At 37.4% G+C, this 25,384-nt stretch overlaps 1 protein-coding gene across 3 annotated transcripts in view; it reads left to right on the forward strand.

Annotated features, from left to right (window-relative positions):
- TSGA10 (testis specific 10) overlaps window positions 1-24,892 on the forward strand; it is a 151,615-nt gene extending 126,723 nt beyond the window's left edge. For all 3 annotated transcript variants that reach the window (XM_014343887.3, XM_014343885.3, XM_008970983.4), the window contains exons 17-20: window positions 2,407-2,609; window positions 4,270-4,374; window positions 4,561-4,710; window positions 22,531-24,892. In XM_014343887.3, the coding sequence (XP_014199373.1) occupies window positions 2,407-2,609; window positions 4,270-4,374; window positions 4,561-4,710; window positions 22,531-22,555 (483 nt within the window). In that variant the 3' untranslated portion in view covers window positions 22,556-24,892. The remainder of the gene's footprint in view (window positions 1-2,406; window positions 2,610-4,269; window positions 4,375-4,560; window positions 4,711-22,530) is intronic.
- Window positions 24,893-25,384: the final 492 nt, after the last annotated feature.

The raw sequence follows: 25,384 nt of genomic DNA on the forward strand, positions 1-25,384 counted from the left end.
ATGCAAATCAAAACCATACTATTTCACAACCACTAGGATGGCTGTAATCAGAGAGAAGATAAAAAATGTTGACAAAAATGTGGAAAAAGTGAAACCCTCATACATTGCTGGTGGAAATGTAAAATAGTAAGGCAACTTTGTAAAACATTTTGGCAGTTCCTCAAAATGTTAAAAATTAGATTGCCTTACAGCTCATAAATGTCACTTCTATCTATTCAAGAGAAATGAAAACATGTCCATACAAAAACTTGTATACAAATTTTTATGGCAATATTATTTATAATAGTCCCAAAGTATAATAAGTCAAATATTTTTAACTCATGAATAGAGCTGTGGTTTATCTATGCAAGGAATATTATTAGGCAATAAAAGTGATGAAGTTTTGATCCTGCTAAAACATTGATAACTCTTAAAAACATTGTGCTAATAAAGGAAGCCAGTCACAAAAGACCGCATACACATTGTTTGTTTCCGTTTATATGGAATACCCAGCATAAGGCAAATAATAGAAAATAGTTTAGGGGTTGCCTAGGGCCAGAGAAGGTTCTGTGTTGGGTGTTTTTTTTTTTTTTTTTTTGAGACAGTGTCTCCTTCAGTGGCCGAGGCTGGAGTGCAGTGGTGCCATCTTGGCTCACTGTATCCTCGACTTCTGGGCTCAAGCGATTTCCCACCTCAGCCTGCTGAGTAGCTGGGACTACAGGCCTATGTCACCATGCCTGGCTAAGTTTTTGAATTTTTTGTAGCGATGGAGTTTCACCATGTTGCCCAGGCTGGTCTCAAACTCCTGAGCTCAAGCAATCCACCTACCTTGGCCTCCCAGAGTGCTGGGATTACAAGTGTTAGCCACCATGCCCAACCTTGAGTTTCTTTTTGGGATGATGAAAAAGTTCTCACATTAGATTGTGGTAACGATTGTACAACTGTGTTAATATGCTAAAAATCATTGATGGCATGTGAATTATATTGCAAAAAAGCTATTGTCAAAAAAATCATGGCCCATTTTCTACTCCTGCCAGCAAAGTATATGAGATTGCCATTGCCCAATGTAATGTTCATTAACACAAACTAACAAATTTGCGAATTAGATAGACTAGAACAGTGTCTTTGGTAGAGTTTTTCCAGTTCAGCTGAAAGAGAGTTTGCTCCCAGTATGCATTTAGTAATGACCTTTTTGGTGGTCATGACTAGAGTGGGGAATGTTGGTGGCGTTGATTGGGCAGAGGCCAGGGATACTGCTAAGCATCCTGTAATGCATAGTGCTGCCCCCACTCCAAATAATTATCCAACCCAAAACATCAGTAATGTTGAGGTAAGAAGCCCTGAACTAGTAATGGCATCTTGTTTTAGTTTATTTGATTACTAGTAAGGGAAAATTTTCCCCATACGTTTATAATTTACTCGTATTTCTCCTTTTGTAAATTTTCTGATCATTATCATTTAGCTCATATTTCTCATCAGTTTATATGCGTTCTTTATGTTAGTAGAGATATAAGCTATTAATTTGATTTACTAAGTTTATTTGTCTTCCAGTTGCTTCCTTTCAAATTTTGGTTAAGTTTATATTGACTATCAAAATGTTTATTTTTTTAATGTGATGAAACTTTTTTTTGCATTGTATCTAGCTTAGAAAATTTCCCTACCTACCTATCTCCCTTCCATGTAATTTCATTTTTATTTCTTTTCACTGGAATTTAAAGCTTACCTTTTCAAATTTAACTTTTAAATGCATATAGAATTTGTTATGCATATTACAAGATAAGGAATAATTGTTTTCTAAATACTAGTGACTGTTCTTCCTCCTTTTTAAAAAGCATTTGTCTCACTGAGCATATTTTAAGGCTCAAGATAATTTTCAAAAGGAAGCTTTCCACAAGTTTATGCAAGAGAATATAAGAGATTACTCCTTATATTAATTATAATTATATTTAATTACATTATTAAATATAATTATTAATTATATTAAGAGACTATAAGAGATTACTCTTTATATAAGAATATAAGAGATTACTCCTTATATTCCTTAATTATGGAGTCCAATGACATTCTATAAGCATGTAGCTCACCTAACTCAGGACAAAGCAGTGCTCACAGATATCATCCTGTCAGTCTTGCAGGAGTATATAAAGAAATATCAAAGCTGGTAGTAGAAACTGGTTGCAGTTTGAAATTAATAAGCCTTTTCTTAAATTAATGAATTTTCTGATATGATCAGAGAGATGGAGAAAGTGATACTATACATACATGTGTGGTGTGTTTATTTGGTAAGAAGGAGGGACACAATTTCAAATCACATTAAAAGTAGTTGCCAGTTTATAACAGATTATGAAAATTTTGTGAGTCCCTGATAATATAATGGTTAAGTGAATTAATGGGAATAAGTGTAGATATCTTCTTGTTATTGAACAGAGGGAGAATGAGTTAGATTCTGCTCATTCTGAAATTGAACTCCTGAGGAGTCAGATGGCAAATGAGAGAATCTCCATGCAGAATCTAGAAGCTTTGCTGGTGGCCAATCGAGACAAAGAATATCAGTCTCAGATAGCACTTCAAGAAAAAGAATCTGAAATTCAGCTTCTTAAAGAACACCTTTGTTTGGCAGAAAATAAAATGTGAGTTGTTTAGCAATATAAAGTAAAGTCATACATCTTAATTTTTTGGTACTTTAGTAGAATTTTTAAGCTAGAATTTAGAGAATTTGCCTTCTATAATTTGCCTAAGGATCAGAAATACTGTGATTTGCCTAATAGGTGGTACTTTTTCTATTATGTTTTTCTTATCTAAATTTAAGTTTAATGATCTCTACTGATTCTTTCCAACAGAGTTTTGAGTATAATAGAATGTCTGATCTAAAATACTGCCTTTAGGAAATATAATAAAATGAGAAAAAAAATTAACCAGTTTGAAACCAGAAGAATTTTCATATTTAGACCAATATATTGCAACCTAGTGTTTGCATTTGCCACATCATATTTTCTTTTGTACCTATTGCATGTACTGGATACCTAGAAGAACACCTGCATTCACAAAATACAGAAGACTTCCCAGGACATTGATTTTGGCTTCTTTTCTTTCTTTTTCTTTTCTTTTTTTTTTTCTTTTTTTTAGGATCTCTAGCACTCCTAGCACCTTATTAAAAGACATTTGGCTGGAGAATTGGGTGGAATTGCCTCCCTGTATAGTGAATTTTTTTTCTATTAAACTTGATCACCTCTCATAAAAACTGATGGGGGACCCTTAACCCCTGTTCTTACCTGTCCCATCTGTAACACTTTTCATCCAGAGTGTGTAACACTCTGTCCTCACATCTGAGGTCAGGACATGGGGAAGGATAAGAAGCATGGTCTCAGCAATCAGTCACTCCTAGGAGCCCCTGACTAGGCAAGGGCTTCAGAGCCAGGGCCAGTTTCCTTCAGAAACTGTTTTCAGGTTATAGTGGCGGTGACTGAGTCCTTCTTTTCCATTACTGTAGCTAGCCTATTATGATTCCTTCAACAGGTTTTGCAGGATCACTTTCTCAGGATGGTAGGTGGAAATCTACCTTCGTGAAATACGCCAAAACTTCCACCCTAAGGGCTATACTCTGTTTTAGGCTGGCTGGTAAATACTAACACTTAGAATTAGCATGAGAAGTGTTTGTTATTAGTCTCTAAAGTTTAGATTTCAGCAGTCTATGATACTATCCTGAAAGCAAGTGAAGAGGATAGAATGTTCTGTGTGAGTGGCATTCATCAATGTTTATCTTCCCTATGATATTGTGCCTTATTACAGGTTTTTTGAGGCATTTTTTAGCCTTAAGGAAGATTCTATTAAATTGAAGATTGTGTATGTCAAATTTCATTATAAGGCACTTGGTTGAATAGATATATATAAAACAGACCATATTAATCATGGAGCTAGTGAATTCCGGTGTTAATTATTTGATCATACCACTACTTTATAGAATACCTCTAAGTACTTACATAAAAAACAATTTATAGTAAGTAGTATAGACAGATGATGTATAATATGTTCCCACAGGGAAGCTGAAACAGAGAAGGATTAACTAATTAAATGGGACTGGGATTGCTTAGGCTTTTCAAGTAGGCTACTCTGCATACTTACTTTGTCTAATATGGGCGTATTTTAGATGTACTAATAAATCTGGCCATGAAAATCACAATGTGATTTGGATCCAGCTGAGAAACCACTATCAATATGGTTTCATGTACCCCAGAATCATAGCCATATTTTAAGTTTAGTCAACTATAACGCTTATCTTCTTTTAAACAGGGCCATCCAGAGTAGAGATGTGGCCCAGTTCAGAAATGTTGTCACACAATTGGAAGCTGATTTAGACATTACCAAAAGACAACTAGGAACAGAGCGCTTTGAAAGGTAAGTTTATCTCTATGCAAGCTCAAAAACAATGCTTTTCAGCATGGAAAGCATTGTTTCTTAGGTAACAAGAGGTTTTAGTTCCTTCATGATGGTTAGATTTTCAAGTATGAATTGAGCTAGTTTTATGATAGTTTTAATAATTTTGCTGGATATAAAATTTAAAGCATCACTATTTTGCTTTAGGGAGAGGGCCGTACAAGAACTTCGCCGCCAAAATTATTCAAGTAATGCTTATCATATGAGTTCTACAATGAAGCCAAATACAAAATGTCATTCACCAGAACGTGCTCACCATCGATCTCCTGACCGAGGCCTAGATCGATCATTAGAAGAGTGAGTCTGTTTAAGGATCCATTCTCTTGAGATCAAATAGCAGTATCTAGTATAGTGAACATTTGGGGTAATAAGGAAACTCAATAGTCTATCTTTAATAGTGATATTTAAACATGATTACCAAGATATATTGATATAAAATACAGGATTTTGATAATTAAATTAGAATTATATATATTATACTAAAGTCAAAGGTCTAATATTTTATCTGTTTGCATAAATTATATATTTTTTTATTTCCATGGTTTTGGGGGAACAGGTGGTTTTTTGTTACACGGATAAGTTCCTTAGCAGTAATTTTTGAGATTTTGGTGCATCCAACACCCAAACAGTGTGCACTGTACCCATTGTGTACTCCTTTATTCCTCACTCTTCTCCCATCCTTCCCCCTGAATCCCCAAAGTCCAATGTATCATTCTTATAACTTTCACCCTCATAGCTTAACTCTCACTTAAAGTGAGAACATATGATATTTGGTTTTCCATTCCTGAGTTACTTCCCTTAGAATAATGGTCTCCAACTCCATCCAGGTTGCTGTGAATGCCATTATTTCGTTCCTTTTTATGGCTGAGTAGTATTCCCTGGTGTATTTATACCACATTTTCTTTATCCACTTGTTGGTCAATGGGCATTTAGGCTGGTTCCATATTTTTGCAATTGCAAATTATGCTGCTACAAACATGCGTGTGCAAGTATCTTTTTCATATAATGACTTTTTTTCCTCTGAATAGATACCCAGTAGTTGGATAGATGGATCAAATGGTAGTTATACTTTTAGTTCTAAATGGAATCTCTGTACTGTTTTCCTTAGTGGTTGTACTAGTTTCCATTTCCACCAGCAGTGTAAATGAAAACATTCCCTTTTCACCACATCTATGCCAACATCTATGCTTTTTGATTTTTTAATTATGGCCATTCTTGAAGGAGTAAGGTAGGTATCTCATTGTGGTATTAATTTGCATTTCCCTGATAATTAGTGTTGATGAGCATCTTTTCATATGTTTGTTGGGCATTTGTATATATTCTTTTGAGAATTGTTTATTCATGTCCTTAGCCCACTTTTTGATGGGATTATGTTTTGTTTTGTTTTTTCTTGCTGATTGTTTGACTTCCTTGTAGATTCCAGATATTAGTCCTTTGCTGGATGCACGTTTGGGAAGATTTTCTCCCACTCTGTGGGTTGTCTGTTTACTCTGCTGATTATTTCTTTTGCTGTGCAGAAGCTTTTTAGTTTAATTAAGTCCCATCTATTTATATTTGTTTTTGTTTCATTTGCTTTTGGGTTCTTGGTCATGAAATCTTTGCCTAAGCCAAAGTTCAGAAGACCTTTACCAATGTTATCTTCTAGAATTTTTATGGTTTCAGATGTTAGATTTAGGTCTTTGATCATCTTGAGTTGATTTTTTATAAGGTGAGAGATGAGGATCCAGTTTCATTCCTCTACATGTGGCTTCCCAATTATCCCAGCACCATTTGTTGAATAAGATGTCCTTTCCCCACTTTATGTTTTTGTTTGCTTTGTCAAAAATCAGTTGGCTGTAAGTATTTGGCTTCATTTCTGGGTTCTCTATTCTGTTTCATTGGTCTATGTGCCTATTTTTATATCAGTACCATGCTGTTTTGATAACTATAGTCTTGTAGTATAGTTTGAAGTCAGGTAATGTGATGCCTCCAGATTTGTTCTTTTTGCTTAGTCTTGCTATGTGGGGTCTTTTGAGGTTCCATATGAATTTTAGGATTGTTTTCCTAGTTCTGTGAAGAATGATTATGGTACTTTGATTGGAACTGCACTGAATTTGCATATTGCTTTTGGCAGTACGGTCGTTTTTACAATATTGATTCTCCACGAGCATGGGATGTGTTTCCATTTGTTTGTGTCATCAGTGACTTCTTTCAGCAGTGTTTTGTAGTTTTCCTTGTAGAATTCTTTCACCACCTTGATTAGGTATATTCCTAAGTTGGTGTTTTTGTTTGTTTGTTTGTTTTTTGCTGCCATTGTAAAAGGAGTTGAGTTATTGATTCGTTTCTCAGCTTGATTGCTGTTGGTGTATAGCAGTGCTACTGATTTGTGCACATTAATTTTGTATCCTGAAACTTTACTGAATTCATTTATCAGATCTGGGAGCTTTTTGGATGAGTCTGTAGGGTTTTCTAGGTATATGATCATATCGTCAGTGAACAGTGATAGTTTGACTCTACTGATGTAGGTGCCCTTTATTTGTTTCTCTTGTGTGATCGCTCTGTCTAGGACTTCAGATACTATGTTGAATAGAAGCGATGAAAGTGGGCATCCTTGTCTTGTTCCAGTTCTCAGGGGGAATGCTTTCAACTGTCCCCATTCAGTATAATGTTGGCTGTGTGTGTGTCATAGATAGCTTTTATTACCTATCTATGTGAAGTGTGTGTCCCTCCTATACCAATTTTGCTGAGGGTTTTAACCATAAAGGGATGCTGGATTTTGTCAAATGCTTTTTCTGCATCTATTAAGATGATCACATGATTTCTGTTTTTAAGTTTGTTTATGTGATCTGTCACATTTATTGACTTGCATATGTTAAACCATTGCTGCATACCTGGTATGCAACTCACTTGGTCATGGTGTATTATCTTTTTGATATGCTGTTGGATTCAGTTAGCAAATTTGATGTTTAGGACTTCTGCATCTATGTTCATCAGGGATATTGGTCTATAGTTTTCACTTTTTGTTATGTCCTTTCCTAGCTTTGGAATTAGGGTGATACTGGCTTCATAGGATGATTTAGGGAGGATTCCCTCTTTCTCTATCTTGTGCAGGAGTGTTCTATAGGATTGGTACCAATTCTTCTTTGACTGTCTGATGGAATTCAGCTGTGAATCCATCTGGTCCTGGACTTTTTTTATTGGCAATTTTTTATTACTGTTTTAATCTCTCTACTTGTTACTGGTCTGTTCAGAGTTTCTATGTCTTCCTGATTTAATCTGGGAGAGTTGTATATCTCCAGGAATTTATCCATCTCCTCTAGATTTTCTAGTTTGTGTGTGTAAAGGTGTTCATAGTAGCCTCGAATGATCTTTTGTATTTCTGTGGTATTGGTTGTAATATCTCCCGTTTCATTTCTCATTGAGCTAATTTGGATCTTCTCTCTTCTTTTCTTGGTTAATCTCGCTAGTGGTCTATCAATTTTGTTTATCTTTTCAAAGAACCAGCTTTTTGTTTGATTTATCTTTTGTAATTTTTTTGTCTCATTTTCATTTAATTCTGCTCTGATCTTTGTTATTTCTTTTCTTCTGCTGGGTTTAGGTTTGGTTTGTTCTTGTTTCTCTAGTTCCTTCAGGTGTGACCTTAGAGTGTCTATTTGTGCTCTTTCAAACTTTCTGATGTAGGCACTAAATGCTATGAACTTTTCTCTTAGTACTACTTTTGGTGTATCCCAGAGGTTTTCATAAGTTTTTTCACTGTTATCTCTCAGTTCAAAGAAGTTTTTAATTTCCATCTTGATTTCATTGTTGACCCAAAGATCACTCAAGATCAGATGATGATGATGATGATGATAATTATTAATTTTTTTGAGATGGAATCTTGCTCTGTTGCTCAGGCTGGAGTGCAGTGGCATGATCTCAGCTCACTGCAACCTCTGCTCCCCAGGTTCAAGCAGTTCTCCTGCCTCAACCTCCCAAGTAGCTGGGAATACAGGCATGCGCCACAATGCCGGGCTTATTTTTATTTTTATTTATTTATTTTTTTTTTGAGACAGAGTCTCGCTCTGTTGCCCAGGCTGGAGTGCAATGGCACAATCTCGGCTCACTGCAACCTCCATCTCCCAGGTTCAAGCGATTCTTGTGCCTCAGACTCCCAAGTAGCTGAGATTACAGACGTCTGCTACCATGCCTGGCTAATTTTTTTGTGTGTTTTTAGTAGAGTCAGGGTTTCACCATGTTGGCCAGGCTGGTCTTGAACTCCTGGCCTCAGGTGATCTGCCTGCCTCAGTCTCCCAAAGTGCTGGGATTACAGGCATGAGGCACTGTGCCCAGCCTTAATTTTTGTATTTTTAGTAGAGACAGGGTTTCTCCATGTTGGCCAGGCTGATTTTGAACTCCTGACCTCAAGTGATCCGCCTGTCTTCGCCTCCCAAAATGCTGGGATTACAGGCATGAGCCCCTGCACCCACCATCAAGAGCAGATTATTTAATGTCCATGTATTTTTATAGTTTTGAGGGTTCCTTTTGGAGGTAATTTCCACTTGTATTCCACTGTGGTTTAAGAAGATACTTCAGGCTGCGCGCGATGGCTCACGCCTGTAATCCCAGCACTTTGGGGGGCAGAGGCAGGCGGATCACGACATCAGGAGATTGAGACCATCCTGGCTAACATGGTAAAACCCGTCTCTACTAAAAATACAAAAAATTAGCCAGGCGTGGTGGCGGGCACCTGTAGTCCCAGCCACTCGGGAGGCTGAGGCAGGAGAATGGTGTGAACCCAGTGGGTGGAGCTTGCAGTGAGCCGAGATTGCGCCACAGCACTCCAGCCTGAGCAACAGAGCAAGATTTCATCTCAAAAAAATTAATAATTATTATTATTATTGTCATCATCATCATCATCATCTGATCTTAAATGATCTTTGGGTCAACAATGAAATCAAGATGGAAATTTAAAACTTCTTTGAACTGAGAGGTAATAGTGAAACACAACTTATCAAAACCTCTGGGATACACCAAAAGTAGTACTAAGAAAAGTTCATAGCATTTAGTGCCTACATCAGAAAGTTTGAAAGAGCACAAATAGACACTCTAAGGTCACACCTGAAGGAACTAGAGAAACAAGAACAAACCAAACCTAAACCCAGCAGAAGAAAAGAAATAACAAAGATCAGAGCAGAACTCAACGAAAATGAGACAAAAAAATTACAAAAGATAAGTTAAAGAAGAAGATACTTTATATAAATCTGATTTTCTTAAATTTATTGAGACTTGCTTTGTGTCCTATCATATGTTCAATCTTGGAGATTGTTCCATGTGCCAAAGAAAAGAATTTATATTCTGCAGTTGTTGGGTAGAATGTTCTGTAAATACCTGTTAAGTCCGTTTGTTCTAGGGTATAGTTTAAGTTCATTGTTTCTTTGACTTTCTGTATTGATGACCTGTCTAGTGCTGTCAGTGTAGTATTGAAGTCTCCCACTATTATTGTGTTGCTGTGCATCTCATTTCCTAGGTCTAATAGTAATTGTTTTCTAAATTTGGGAGCTCCAGTGTTAGGTGCATATACATTTAGAATTGCAATATTTTCCTTTTGGACTATTCTTTTTATCATTATATAATGTCCCTCTTTTTCTTTTTTTTTTACTGATGTTGCTTTAAAGTCTGTTTTGTCTGATATAAGAATAGCTACTCTTGCTCACTTTCCGTTTGCGTGGAATATCTTTTTCCATCCCTTAACCTTAAGTTTATGTGAGTCCTTATGTGTTAGGTGAGTCTCTTGAAGATAGCAGATACTTAGTCAGTGAATTTTTATCCATTCTGCCATTCCGTATCTTTTAAGTGGACTATTTAGGCTCTTTACATTCAACATTAGTATTAAGATGTTAGGTACTGTTCTATTCATCACATTAGTTGTTGCCTTAATACCTTGTTTTGGTGTTTTTTTCCCCCATCGTGTTATTGTTTTATGGGCCCTGTGAGATTTATGTCATAAGGAGCTTCTATTTTGATGTATTTTGAGGTTTTGTTTCAAGATTTAGAACTCCTTTAAACAGTTCTTGTAGTGCTGGTTTAGTAGTGGCAAATTCTCTCAGCATGTCTGAAAATGACTTTATCTTTCCTTCATTATGTAGCTTAGTTTTGCTGGATACAAAATTCTTGGCTGTTTCATAAGGCTAAAGATGGGACCCTAATCCCTTCTGGCTTGCAGGGTTTCTGCTGAGAAATCTGGTGTTAATGTGATAGGTTTTCCTTTATAGTTTATCTTGATGCTTTTGTCTCACAGGTCTTAAGATTCTTTCCTTTGTCTTGACTTTGGGTATCCTGATGACTTTGTGCCTAGGTGATGATCTTTTTGCAATGAATTTCCCAGGTGTTCTTTGAGCTTCTTGTGTTTGGAGGTCTAGATCTCCAAACCCTTTACCCATACTCATTATTTAAAAAATTTTACCCCATTTGTTTTCTTATATACACATGTGGTGGCTCATGTGCTCACATGCTTGCATGTTTCTTCACAGACACACACACTTGCACACACACTCACAGAGGCTCATTTAAAAATATAAACAAAACTCCAAACCATGCCCACAGGTTTCATCCTTGCTTTCTTCCATTACTTATATATATGTTCTTTCTTCTACAGTGAGAACCTTGGCTCAACATTAACATGTTTACTCAACAATATCAATGTAGTTACTAATTTACTCAATCCCAGAATGCATCTACAATAGTTTCAAAATTTCTTCACTGATGTCACCACAATAAACAGGCCAACTTTTTTTTGAGACAGGGTCTCGCTCTGTCACCCAGGCTGGAGTGCGGTGGCGCGATCTCGGCTCACTGCAAGCTCCACCTCCCAGGTTCACGCCATTCTCCTGCCTCAGCCTCCTGAGTAGCTGGGACTACAAGCACCTGCCACAATGCCTGGCTAATTTTTTGTATTTTTAGTAGAGATGGGGTTTTCACCATGTTAGCCAGGATGGTCTCGATCTCCTGAACAGGCCAACTTTTTAAAAGCTCAGAATCTGTTTGCAGTTCTTCCTTCTTATGCCTGTATGCTACCTTGCCCAAGTCTTGAGAGCATTTAGTTAAATACTGAGTTTGTAACTTACTTGGATTAATTTTTTTCCATCTTTTATTTTGGTCATGGTATTCATTGTAAGTAACATTGGATTCATTTGTTTCAATTTGCTTTCATTTTTCATATTTCCACTTCCTAGTTTTTTCCTCAACTTAATTTTATTTTTGAATATGTAGATTAGCATGCTTTTAAAGGTCAACACTCTGCAAAAAATAATACTAAGAGAAGTGTCACTTTCTCTTTATGCCTTCCATCCCATCAGCCATGCCTCCACCCCCTTTCTTTGTGGTTTTGTGCTAATGATACACAGATACATATCTTTCTTTGTTTATGCAAAAAGTAGCATGCTTCTTTGCACTTTGCTTTTCTCACTTAACACTATCTCCTGGAAATCTCTCCATATTGATTCATAGAGATTCTCCTTAGTCCTTTTTTTCAGGTGCACACTACTCCAGTGTATGGATGTACCATAGTTATGCAACCCACCTCCTAAACTTGGACATTTAGGTAGTTTCCAATAATTTGCAATTACATACAAGGCTGTAATGAATAATCTTGTACATATGTATTTTCATGTTGTTGCAGTATCTTCAGAATAAATTCCTAGAAGTGGGATTGCTGGGTCAATGGGTAAATACACATATAGTTTTGTTAGACAGTGCCACATTCCCCTCCATTTTGCAGTCCCTTCAGCAATGTGTGAAAGTACTGTTTCCCCACAGTGTCACTAATAGAACACACTGTCAAGCTTTTGAATTTGTGCCACTGTGGTGGATGAGAAATGGTATTTCAGTGTAGCTTTAATTTGCATTTCTCTTATTGTGAGTGAAGTTGAATATCTTTTCATAGGTTTAAGGGCTATTATTATATCTCTTTTTGGGAATTAGCTATTCCTTTCTTCACCTATTTTTCTAATGGACTTTAGATCTTTTTGTTAAAAAAATTTTTAGTACATTTCAGAAATTATCTCTTTATTGGTGTTATATGCTACAAATATTTTCTCACTTTTTTGTCGTTTGTCTTTTAATCTTACTGTATTGCCTTTTTCTCTATAAAGAGTTTTTATTTTTGTGTAGTCAGATTTTAAACCTTTTCCTTTAATGCATCTGGATTTCTATTCATAGTTAGCAAATCTTTCTCTCTCCCCAGATAGTAGAGGAATGTTTTCTTTTAGTACTTGTATATTTTTACTTTTTACATTTAGATATCTGATTCATTTGGAGTTTATTTTATGTATGGTTTGAGAAATGGATCTAATTTTATCTTTTTCCAACTGACTATCAAGTTGCAAGATCATTGATTTAAAAGACTCTTTGTCCCAGTCATTCAGATCTCTTTTTGGACTTTCTATTTCTATTCCATTGATCTGCCTATTCATGTGCAGTCCCACACTATTTAATTATAGAGGCTATGTGGTATTTTTAATTCTGTAGGGATAGCTCAGTGGTGTGCTGATAAACTGGCTTTCCAAAGGAGAGGAGGGGGAGGCCCTGATCTGTAGCACTTGCCAATTTCTGTGGTGTAAATACCTCCACTTTTTCATTTTTTGCAGATCTTTTATGTCACTGTTTAATATTTGTTCATCTGACCTGTTTTATATCAAGAGTGGTGTTCTAAAGTCTCCTATTATTAGTATGTTTTAATTGCTTTTTCCATATCCTCTAAATTTCGCTTTATATAGGTGGTTTGCTGTTTTATTTGTTGCATTGATATTCCGAACTGTCATTCTTCATCATGGAATGTGGCTTTTATAAAGTGTCCTTTTCTGATGCATTTAGATTTTTTTCTTTTGCTGAACTCTACTTCGTCTGGTATTAGTGTTGCCACTCCTATTTTCTTGTTTCTATTTACATGGTAAATATTTTTAACTTTTTTGAGTAACTGCATTTTAAATATATCTCTTATATACAGTATGGATTTGAGTTTTGCTTTATGAGTCATTGTGAATTTTTTTGAGAAATTTACACTCTTTTTTATTATTTATTCTTATACTTTAAGATCTAGGGTGCATGTGCACAATGTGCAGGTTTGTTACATATGTATACATGTGCCATGTTGCTGTGCTGCACCCATTAACTCGTCATTTACATTAGGTATTCCTCCTAATGCTATCCCTCCCCCCTCCTCCCACCCCACAACAGGCCCCAGTGTATGATGCTCCCCTTCCTGTGTCCAAATGTTCTCATTGTTCAATTCCCACCTGTGAGTGAGAACATGCGGCGTTTGGTTTTCTGTCATTGTGATAGTTTGCTCAGAATGATGGTTTCCAGCTTCATCCATGTCCCCACAAAGGACATAAGCTCATTTTTTATGGCTGCATAGTATTCCATGGTGTATATGTGCCAGGTTTTCTTAATCCAGTCTATCATTGATGGACATTTGTGTTGGTTCCAAGTCTTTGCTATTGTGAATAGTGCCACAATAAACATACGTGTGCATGTGTCTTTGTAATAGCATGATTTATAATCCTTTGGGTATATAGGCCTAGTAATGGGATGGCTGGGTCAAATGGTATTTCTAGTTCTAGATCCCTGAGGAATCACCACACTGTCTTCTACAATGGTTGAACTAGTTTACACTCCCACCAACAGTGTAAAAGTGTCCCTATTTCTCCACATCCTCTGCAGTACCTGTTGTTTCCTGACTTTTTAATTATCGCCATTCTAACTGGTGTGAGATGGTATCTCATTGTGGTTTTGATTTGCATTTCTCTAATGGCCAGTGATGATGAGTATTCTTTCATGTGTCTTTTGGCTGCATAAATGTCTTCTTTTGAGAAGTGTCTGTTCATATCCTTTGCCCACTTTTTGATGGGGTTGTTTGTTTTTTTCTTGTAAATTTGTTGAAGTTCTTTGTAGATTCTGGATATTAGCCCTTTGTCAGATGGGTAGATTGCAAAAATTATCTCCCATTCTGTAGATTGCCTGTTCACTCTGATGGTAGTTTCTTTTGCTGTGCAGAAGCTCTTGAGTTTAATTAGATCTTATTTGTCAATTTTGGCTTTTGTTACCATTGCTTTTGGTGTTTTAGACATGAAGTCCTTGCCCATGCCTATGTCCTGAATGGTATTGCCTAGATTTTCTTCTAGGGTTTTTATGGTTTTAGGTCAAACATTTAAATCTTTAATCCATCTTGAATTAATTTTTGTATAAGGTGTAAGGAAGGGATCCAGTTTCAGCTTTCTACATATGGCTAGCCAGTTTTCCCAGCATCATTTATTAAATTGAGAATCCTTTCCCCATTTCTTGTTTTTGTCAGGCTTGTCAAAGATCAGATGGTTGTGGATGTGTGATATTATTTCTGAGGGCTCTGTTCTGTTCCATTGATCTATATCTCTGTTTTGGTACCAGTACCATGCTGTTTTGGTTACTGTAGCCTTGTAGTATAGTTTGAAGTCAGGTAACGTGATGCCTCCAGCTTTGTTCTTTTGACTTAGGATTGCCTTGGCAATGCGGGCTCTTTTTTGGTTCCATATGAACTTTAAAGTAGTTTTTTCCAATTCTGTAAAGAAAGTCATTGGTAGCTTGATGGGGATGGCATTAAATCTATAAATTACCTTGGGCAGTATGGCCATTTTCACGATATTGATTCTTCCTACCCATGAGCATGGAATGTTCTTCCATTTGTTTGTATCCTCTTTTATTTCCTTGAGCAGTGGTTTGTAGTTCTCCTTGAAGAGGTCCTTCACATCCCTTGTAAGTTGGATTCCTAGGTATTTTATTCTCTTTGAAGCAGTTGTGAATGGGAGTTCAGTCATGATTTGGCTCTCTGTTTGCCTATTGTTGGTGTATAAGAATGCTTGTGATTTTTGCACATTGATTTTGTATCCTGAGACTTTGCTGAAGTTGCCTATCAGCTTAAGGAGATTTTGGGCTGAGACAATGGGGTTTTCTAGATATACAATCATGTCTTCTGCAAACAGGGCCAATTTGACTTCCTCTTTTCCTATTTGAATACCCTTTATTTCTTTCTCCTGCCTAATTGCCCTGGTCAGCACTTCCAACAGAATGTTGAATAGGAGTGGTGAGAAAGGGCATCCCTGTCTTGTGCCAGTCTTCAAAGGGAATGCTTCCAGTTTTTGCCCATTCAGTATGATATTGGCTGTGGGTTTGTCATAAATAGCTCTTATTATTTTGAGATACGTCTCATCAATACCTAATTTATTGAGAGTTTTTAGCATGAAGGGTTGTTGAATTTTGTCAAAGGCCTTTTCTGCATCTATTGAGATAATCATGTGGTTTTTGTCTTTGGTTCTGTTTATATGCTGGATTACATTTATTGATTTCCATATGTTGAACCAGCCTTGCATCCCAGGGATGAAGCCCACTTGATCATGGTGGATAAGCTTTTTGATGTGCTGCTGGATTCGGTTTGCCAGTATTTTATTGAGGAGTTTTGCATCAGTGTTCATCAAGGATATTGGTCTAAAATTCTCTTTTTTTGTTGTGTCTCTGCCAGCCTTTGGTATCAGGATGATGCTGGCCTCATAAAATGAGTTAGGGAGGATTCCCTCTTTTTTCTATTGATTGGAATAGTTTCAGAAGGAATGGTACCAGCTCCTTCTTGTACCTCTGGTAGAATTCGGCTGTGAATCCATCTGGTCCTGGACTTTTTTGGTTGGTAAGCTATTGATTATTGCCACAGTTTCAGAGCCTGTTATTGCTCTATTCAGAGATTGAACGTCTTCCTCGTTTAGTCTTGGGAGCGTGTATGTGTTGAGGAATTTATCCATTTCTTCTAGATTTTCTAGTTTATTTTCGTAGAGGTGTTTGTAGTATTCTCTGATGGTAGTTTGTATTTCTGTGGGATCGGTGGTGATATCCCCTTTATCATTTTTTATTGCATCTGGATTCCCTCTTTTTCTGTTGATTGGAATAGTTTCAGAAGGAATGGTACCAGCTCCTCTTTGTACCTCTGGTAGAATTCGGCTGTGAATCTGTCTAGTACTGGACTTTTTTTGGTTGGTAAGCTGTTAATTATTGCCTCAATTTCAGAGCCTGTTATTGGTCTATTCAGAGATTCAACTTCTTCCTGGTTTAGTCTTGGGAGGGTGTATGTGTCCAGGAATTTATCCATTTCTTCTAGATTTTCTAGTTTATTTGCATAGAGATGTTTAAAGTATTCTCTGATGGTAGTTTGCATTTCCGTGGGATCAGTGGTGATATCCCCTTTATCATTTTTTATTGCATCTATTTGACTCTTCTCTCTTTTCTTCTTTATTAGTCTTGCTAGCGGTCTATCAATTTTGTTGATCTTTTCACAAAACCAGCTCCTGGATTCATTGATTTTTTGAAGGGTTTTTTATGTCTCTATTTCCTTCAGTTCTGCTCTGATCTTAGTTATTTCTTGTCTTCTGCTAGCTTTTGAATGTGTTTGCTCTTGCTTCTATAGTTCTTTTAATTGTGATGTTAAAGTGTCGATTTTAGATCTTTCCTGCTTTCTCTTGTGGGCATTTAATGCTATAAATTTCCCTCTACACACTGCTTTAAATGTGTCCCAGATATTCTGGTATGTTGTGTCTTTGTTCTCATTAGTTTCAAAGATCATCTTTCTGCCTTCATCTCGTTATTTACCCAGCAGTCATTCAGGAGCAGGTTGTTCACTTTCCATGTAGTTGTGCAGTTCTGAGTCAGTTTCTTAATCCTGAGTTCTAATTTGATTGTTTGCACTATGGTCAGAGAGACAGTTTGTTATAATTTATGTTCTTTCACATTTGCTAAGGAGTGCTTTACTTCCAACTATGTGGTCAATTTTGGAATAAGTGTGATGTGGTGCTGAGAAGAATGTATATTCTTTTTATTTGGGTTGGAGAGTTCTGTAGATGTCTATTAGGTCCACTTGGTGCAGAGCTGAGTTCAAGTCCTGGATATCCTTGTTAAGTTTCTTTCTCGTTGATCTGTCTAATGTTGACAGTGGGGTGTTAAAGTCTCCCATTATTATTTTGTGGGAGTCTAAGTCTCTTTGTACATCTCTAAGGACTTGCTTTATGAATCTGGGTGCTCCTGTATTGATTGGGTGCATTGATATTTAGGATAGTTAGCTCTTCTTGTTGAATTGATCCCTTTACCATTATGTAATGGCCTTCTTTGTCTCTTTTGATCTTTGTTGGTTTAAAGTCTGTTTTAGGCCAGGTGCAGTAGCTTACGCCTATAATCCCAGCACTTTGGGAGGCCGAGGCAGGTGGATCACGAGGTCAGGAGTTCAAGACCAGCCTGGCCAAGATGGTGAAACCCTGTCTCTACTAAAAATACAAAAATTAGCCAGGCATGGTGGCACTTGCCTATAATCTCAGCTACTCAGAAGGCTGAGGCAGAGAATTGCTTGAACCTGGGAGGTGGAGGTTGCAGTGAGCCAAGATCGCACCACTGCACTCCAGCCTGGGCGACAGAGTGAGACTCTTTCTCAAAAAAAAAAAAAAAAAGTTTGTTTTCTCAGAGACTAGGATTGTAACCCCTGCTTTTTGTTGTTGTTGTTTTCCATTTGCTTGTTAGACCTTCCTCCATCCCTTTATTTTGAGCCTATGTGTGTCTCTGCATGTGAGGTGGGTCTCCTGAATACAGCACACTGATGGGTCTTGACTCTTTATCCAATTTGCCAGTCTGTGTCTTTTAATTGGAGTATTTAGCCCATTTACATTTAAGGTTAATATTGTTATGTGTGAATTTGATCCTGTCATTATGATGTTAGCTGGTTATTTTGCTCGTTAGTTGATGCAGTTTCTTCCTAGCCTCGATGGTCTTTACAATTTGGCATGTTTTTGCAGTGGCTGGTACCAGTTGTTCCTTTCCATGTTTAGTGCTTCCTTCAGGAGCTCTTTTAGGGCAGGCCTGGTGGTGACAAAATCTCTCAGCATTTGTTTGTCTGTAAAGTATTTTATTTCTCCTTCACTTACGAAGCTTAGTTTGGCTGGATATGAAATTCTGGGTTGAAAATTCTTTTCTTTAAGAATGTTGAATATTGGCCCCCACTGTCTTCTGGCTTGTGGAGTTTCTGCTAAGAGATCTGCTGTTAGTCTGATGGGCTTCCCCTTGTGGGTAACCCGACCTTTCTCTCTGGCTGCCCTTAACATTTTCCCTTCATTTCAACTTCGGTGAATCTGACAATTATGTGTCTTGGAGTTGCTCTTCTCGAGGAGTATCTTTGTAGCGCTCTCTGTATTTCCTGAATTTGAATGTTGGCCTGCCTTGCTAGATTGGGGAAGTTCTCCTGGATAATATCCTGCAGAGTGTTTTCCAACTTGGTTCCATTCTCCCCGTCACTTTCAGGTACACCAATCAGATGTAGATATGGTCTTTTCACATAGTCCCATATTTCTTGGAGGCTTTGTTCGTTTCTTTTTATGCTTTTTTCTCTAAACTTCTCTTCTTGCTTCATTTCATTCATTTGATCTTCAATCACTGATACCTTTTCTTCCACTTGATCGAATTGGCTACTGAAGCTTGTGCATGCGTCCTGTAGTTTTCGCGCCATGGTTTTTAGCTCCATCAGGTCATTTAAGGTTTTCTCTATGCTGTTTATTCTAGTTAGCCATTTGTCTAATCTTTTTCCAAGGTTTTTAGCTTCTTTCCAATGGGTTCAAACATCCTCCTTTAGCTTGGAGAAGTTTGTTATTACTGATCCTCTGAAGTCTACTTCTGTCAACTCGTTAAAGTCATTCTCTGTCCAGTTTTGTTCTGTTGCTGGTGGGGAGCTGTGTTCCTTTGGAGGAGAAGAGATGCTCTGATTTTTGGAATTTTCAGCTTTTCTGCTCTGGTTTCTCCCCATCTTTGTGGTTTTAATCTACCTTTGGTCTTTGATGTTGGTGACCTACAGATGGGGTTTTGGTGTGGGTGTCCTTTTTGTTGATGTTGATGCTATTCCTTTCTGTTTGTTAGTTTTCCTTCTACCAGTCAGGACCCTCAGCTGCAGGTCTGTTGGAGTTTGCTGGAGGTCCACTCCAGATCCTGTTTGCCTGGGTATCACCAGCGGAGGCTGCAGAACAGCAAATATTGCTGCCTGATCCTTCCTCTGGAAGCTTCATCTCAGAGGGGCACCTGGCTGTATGAGGTGTCAGCTTGCCCCTACTGGGAGGTGTCCCTGAGTTAGGCTACTAGGGGGTCAGGGACTCACTTGAGGAGGCAGTCTGTCTGTTCTCAGATCTCAAACTCCGTGCTGGGAGAACCACTGCTCTCTTCAGAGCTGTCAGACAGGGACGTTTAAGTCTGCAGAAGTTTCTGCTGCCTTTTGTTCAGCTATGCCCTGTCCCCAGAGGTGAAGTCTACAGAGGTAGGCAGGCCTCATTGAGCTGCGGTGGGCTCCACCTGGTTCGAGCTTCCAGGCTGCCTTGTTTACCAAGTCAAGCCTCAGCAATGGTGGACGCCCCTCTCCCAGCCTTGCTGCCGCCTCACGGTTCGATCTCGGACTGCTGTGCTGGCAGTGAGCAGGGTCCATGGGTGTGGGACCCACCAAGCCAGGCATGGGATATAATCTCCTGGTGTGCTGTTTGCAAAGACCACTGGAAAAGCGCAGTAGTAGAGCGGGAGTGTCCCGAGCGCTAGGAAAGGGAATTCCCCGACCCCTTGCGCTTCCCAGGTGAGGCGATGCCCTGCCCTGCTTTGGTTCACACTCTGTGGGCTGCACCCACTGTCCAACAAGTCCCAGTGAGATGAACCTGGTACCTCACTTGGAAATGCAGAAATCACCCATCTTCTGTGTCGCTTACGCTGGGAGCTGTGGACCGGAGCTCTTCCTATTTGACCATCTTGGAACAATCCCCCTTTTTTTTTTTTCTTTTTTTTTTTTTTTAAGTCAGAGTTTCACTCTTGTCCCCCAGACTGGAGTGCAATGGCAGGATCTCAGCTCCCTGCAACCTCCACCTCCCAGGTTCAAGTGATTCTCCTGCCTCAGCCTCCCTGAGTAGCTGAGATTACAGGTGTCCATCACTACATCCAGCTCATTTTTTTTTTTAGTAGAGACGGGGTTTTGCCATGTTGGGCAGGGTGGTCTCGAACTCCTGACCTCAGGTGATCCACCTGCCTTGGCCTCCCAAAGTGCTGGGATTACAGGCACGAGCCACCACACCTGGCCTAGTTTTTGTATTTTTAGTAGAGACAGGGTTTCACCATATTGACCAGGCTGGTCTCAAACTCCTGACCTCAGGTAATCCACTTGCCTCAGCCTCCCAAAGTGCTAGGATTACAGGCATGAGCCACCACACCCTGCCATTTTGAAAATCTTTTTAAAAAATAGGTGAGTTACACTGGGCGTGGTTGCTCACACGTGTAATCCTAGCACTTTGGGAGACTGAGGCAGATGGATTGCTTGAGCCCAGGAGTTACAGACCAGCCTGGGCAATGGTGAAACCCCATCTCTACAAAAAATACACACACAAAAAAAATTAGCCAGATATGGTGGCACGTGCCTGTATTTCCAGTTACTTGGTAGGCTGAGGTGAGAGGATCAACTGAGCCTGGAAGGTCATGGCTGCAGTAAGCCATAATCATGCCACTGCATTCTAGCCTGGGCAACAGAATGAGACCCTGTCTCAAAAATAGAATAGAACAGTATAAATAAAATAGATGAGTTAAAATCTTTTACATTATTGATATGACTGTTATGTCACATCAATAGTTATAATTACTTTCTGTACTATGTGATATTTGTTGTATTTCTTCATTTGATCGTCTTCTTTGCTTTTTAACAAATTTCTTTTGGCTTTTGTGAAGAGTTTATTTTATTTTAGTTGTTACCTTTCTATTAATATGATTAACAATGCCCTTAATCACCTTTTTTCTCACTTAACCTTTTTCTCTCAGTTTCAAATGGTGTCCTTTGACTGACACCTATTATCTAGACAACAGACATCACACTGAATTTACTTTCCTCTAACCACTGCTCTGTTTCCTGCTTCTCTAGTTTTGCCTTTCCCAGGTTGTCATGTAAATGGAATCATACAGTATGCAGCCTCTAGTGGTTGACTTTCACCCAGCATAATATATTTCAGATTTATCCAGGTTGTTGCATGTATTAGTAGTTGTCACATATTCCTTTTAACTGCTGAGTAGTATTCCATAGTATAGATGTACCACAGGTACTTTTTTTTAATGATTATAGTCCTGGCCATACGCAGTGGCTCCTGACTATAATCCCAGAACTTTAGGAGGCTGAGGTGGGAGGATAATTTGAGGCCAGGAGTTTGAGACCAGCCTGGCCAACGTGGCAAAACCCCATCTCTACTAAAAATACAAACGTTAGCTGGGCATGGTGGCGCATGTCTGTAATCCCAGCTACTCAGGCGGCTGAGGCATGAGATTTGCTTGAACCTGGGGGCAGAGGTTGCAGTAAGCTGAGATTGTGTCACTGCACTTCAGCCTGGGTGACAGAGTGAGACTCTGTCTCCAAAAAATAGTAATTAAAAAATAAGATGATTATAGTCTCACAAGTAGTTGCAAAAATACCACAGACAATCCCACATATCCTTACCCCAGCTTCTATAATGTAGTATCTTACAAACTGGGATGTTGACATGAGCACAGTGTGATTAACTAGTCTAAAGGCCTTATTCAGATTTCACTAGTTTTTAGATGCACTCATTTGTTTGTATGTGTATATATATATTTTTTACAATCCACACACAGCACAACTATGATCAAGATGCAAAGTTGTTCCATCAGCACCAAAGAATTCACTCCCTCATTATGCCTATTTATAGTTGTAGCCCTGCCCTTCTTCATCTCCCTGTCTCCTGGGAAACACTACTTTCTTCTCCATCTCTATAATTCTGTCGTTTTGAGATAACCTTTTCAGATTAACTTTTCTCATTCAGCATAATGCCCGTGAGATCCATCCAAGCTGCTGTAAGTATCAATAGTTCATTCCTATTTATTGTTGAATAGTATTCCATGGTATGAATGTACCACAGTTTGTGAAAACTGAGTGAAAAAATATATTGTTTTTTGTTTTCCTTCATAGAAACGAAAAAAAATCTTACGTTTTGCTGAAGTGATACACTTACTAGAATAAATTTGTTACACATGTTGAAAAAGTTGAATTAAAAATATTAATCAGCATGATTTTTTCTCTTATAGGAATCTTTGCTACAGAGATTTCTGACACCTGAAATGATTCTTCACATCCCTGAGAAAGGTCAAAGTTACAAACTGATTTTTTTTTTTTTTTTTGCTACATGAGTGCATTTATCTTTTAAATGCTTGGCAATGTTAAATGTATTTATTAACTTTGTGTCTCTGAATCTCTGTTCTAATGTGCCATGTTGCAGTGATCTGAGATGACTTATGAAAACAAAAATGTATATGGCTCTTTCTATCCATGCAGTAATAGTGAGTGTAAAATCTGCTTACTTCACTATTGAACACTATTATGTTCACTATCTGGAGTAAATAAAGAAGCTTATTAAAACAGGGAAAAGTGTTTTTACAAAACTGCTTTCCTTTCCTTTCTTGGTATCTCAAATAATTGGTTGGTTAATTTTTTTTCTTTGTGATTTGTGTTTTCATGGCTGGAAAATCTGTGCCAAAATGGGTACAACTTACTGATACTGGTCTGGGATCTGATATTCCATTTTGGAACCAACCTTACATAAATTCCATGCCATAATCTGATATTGAAGCAGCAGAAAGTAGGAGTGTTGTCAGGGTTTTAAAACCGATAGTATTGTACCACTCAAAGACTAAGTAACATACATATTCTACAATTGTGTTTACTACTACTGCTTTTAGAAAGGTAGGTGATGATATATCTGTCAAGAATGTAAGATTTTATTAAAAATCTTTATTTTTAATAAGTTTTCTTTCAAGTACTGCAATCAACTTAATTGCCATTTTACTTTATTGTCTGTGGCAGCTGTCTGTAATCTGGAGTAACAAGATAAGTGATGTTTCCTTCCTCCCCCAATTTCCTAAATCTCTTACCTTATCTATCCATAGGCTTTGATGTAATGTTCATATTAGAGCCTGAATGCTACTGTATTTTACTGATATAAACTATTTGTATTCTTGCCATTTTAATAAAAAAAGGCTTGTCATTAATAGTATTCATATGATGTAGACAATTTCTCATTTTATGTAGTTACTATTCAATATGACTATAGTGATGTAGGAAAGTGCTCTGATTTAGGTTTTGTTTAATCACTAGCATGCTGATATTTTACTATAATTTCATGCTACATATTCACTGTGGTTTGCTTTTTTAAAACCTTTGGGTTCAGTCATCTGGTTTAAGACATTAATTACAGATTGGTTAAAGAATTAATAATTTAAAGTAAAATGCCCTTTTATAAGCATTTTTAAAAATAATATGCAAAAAGTTGTCCTTGCTATTATTAAATAAGATGTTGATAAACATGAAAAACTCACCTTTATTGGGTGACTCAATGACCTTAGCACTAGATCATCACATTAACTTTAATCTATCCACCTAGAAGAGCTGATAAAGAGCTGAATGTTACTGTCATATGCACTTAATACATGTTATGTATGGAGGGCAGTATGTGGGAAGGGAGCATGAGGGAAGCAGGAATGAAGTATGTAAGAAAATATTTCCATGTTTGAAAGTATGCTTTACTTGCCTTGTGCCATTAATTATAGAACATTTATATGGGACAATTATATAGTAAGTATAAAGGGACCATCATTATCTAAAGGAAGGAGAAAATTCATCTGCATTCTATGTTAAAATTCCAAAGAAAAGATTTTTGTTTTGGTAATATTCAAGAACATTTGTTATTTTAAATGAGATTCTAATTGCTTGATATAAATATTTAATAGCCTGTTGCTATGGTAGAAACTGCCTAATGTAAACACAATATATGAAACTATACCAAACATATTCTTCCTTGGATGACAAGGAAGTCTCCTGAAAAAGAGTTCTCAGCTTTCAAATATCATGTTCAATATAAAACACCTACTCCTGCTAAAGTAAGGGTGTTTGTGAAAAAAGAATTGTTAACCCTCTGAGTAATTTAAATCTAAAATTTGTTGTATATAAACCCTATTTTGAAATTCCAGGCACCACCGGAACTCTGTCTTTTCTTTGGTTTATCTGAGACATCATGCAACTTTCTGTTGGAAGTAGGAGCAAGGCATTCACACGAGGCTCCATTCTGAAGTTCATAAGCTATAGTTTCAAAAGGAGCAGGTGTTATCTTTTTGATCTTTAGTATATTATTACTATTAGAGTTCATCTCCCTTATTACAGTTTAGCAACCAGTGGGCACAATGAATTAATTAAACATGTTCTGATAATAATATCAGCTACTAAAAGCTTAGATTTGAATCAACTAAAAGTGTAAATGATGTAAAGAAAATTTCTAGCTGACACTCTGTACAAATATTGGCCACAATGATTATAAGTCATTCACCCTGGAGCAATAAAAGAAGAAAAAAAGACTATAAGTGGAAGCCACTGGATTTGAAGTCAATTATGATTCCTAAATAGTTATTGCTTCAAAAATTGTTTGAAATTATGAATTCAGATACTTGAAATATATTAATATTTTAAAACAACACTATCATAAGAATCTGCTACTTTTCTCTTTTCTGTCTTCCTACTCATTTTCTCATAAATCCTTGCTGTCATCTTTAATACAGTCGCCTTAGCTTCCCAAAGGCTATGCTCAAAGTTGCATTTCTTGTGTAATAAGTATTAGTTTGTGACCCAATTCTGAAGACTAACCAATCACCTTTCTGAGTTTTGTGGACCTAACTTAAATATATGATTATTATACTACTCAATCAAATTATTTTATACTTGTCTCTTTCAAATGCATTTAAATGTTCTTTCTAATTATTTTTTTATTTATTTTTATTTTATGTTTTTGAGGCAGGGTCTTGCTGTGTCACCCAGGCTGGAGTGCAGTGGTGCAATCATGGCATTCGAGCATGAGATGCTCAGTCCTCATGTACTCAATCTATTTTCTGAATT

Source organism: Pan paniscus, chromosome 12, assembly GCF_029289425.2.
Source record: "Pan paniscus chromosome 12, NHGRI_mPanPan1-v2.0_pri, whole genome shotgun sequence".
Classification (NCBI taxonomy): domain Eukaryota; kingdom Metazoa; phylum Chordata; class Mammalia; order Primates; family Hominidae; genus Pan; species Pan paniscus.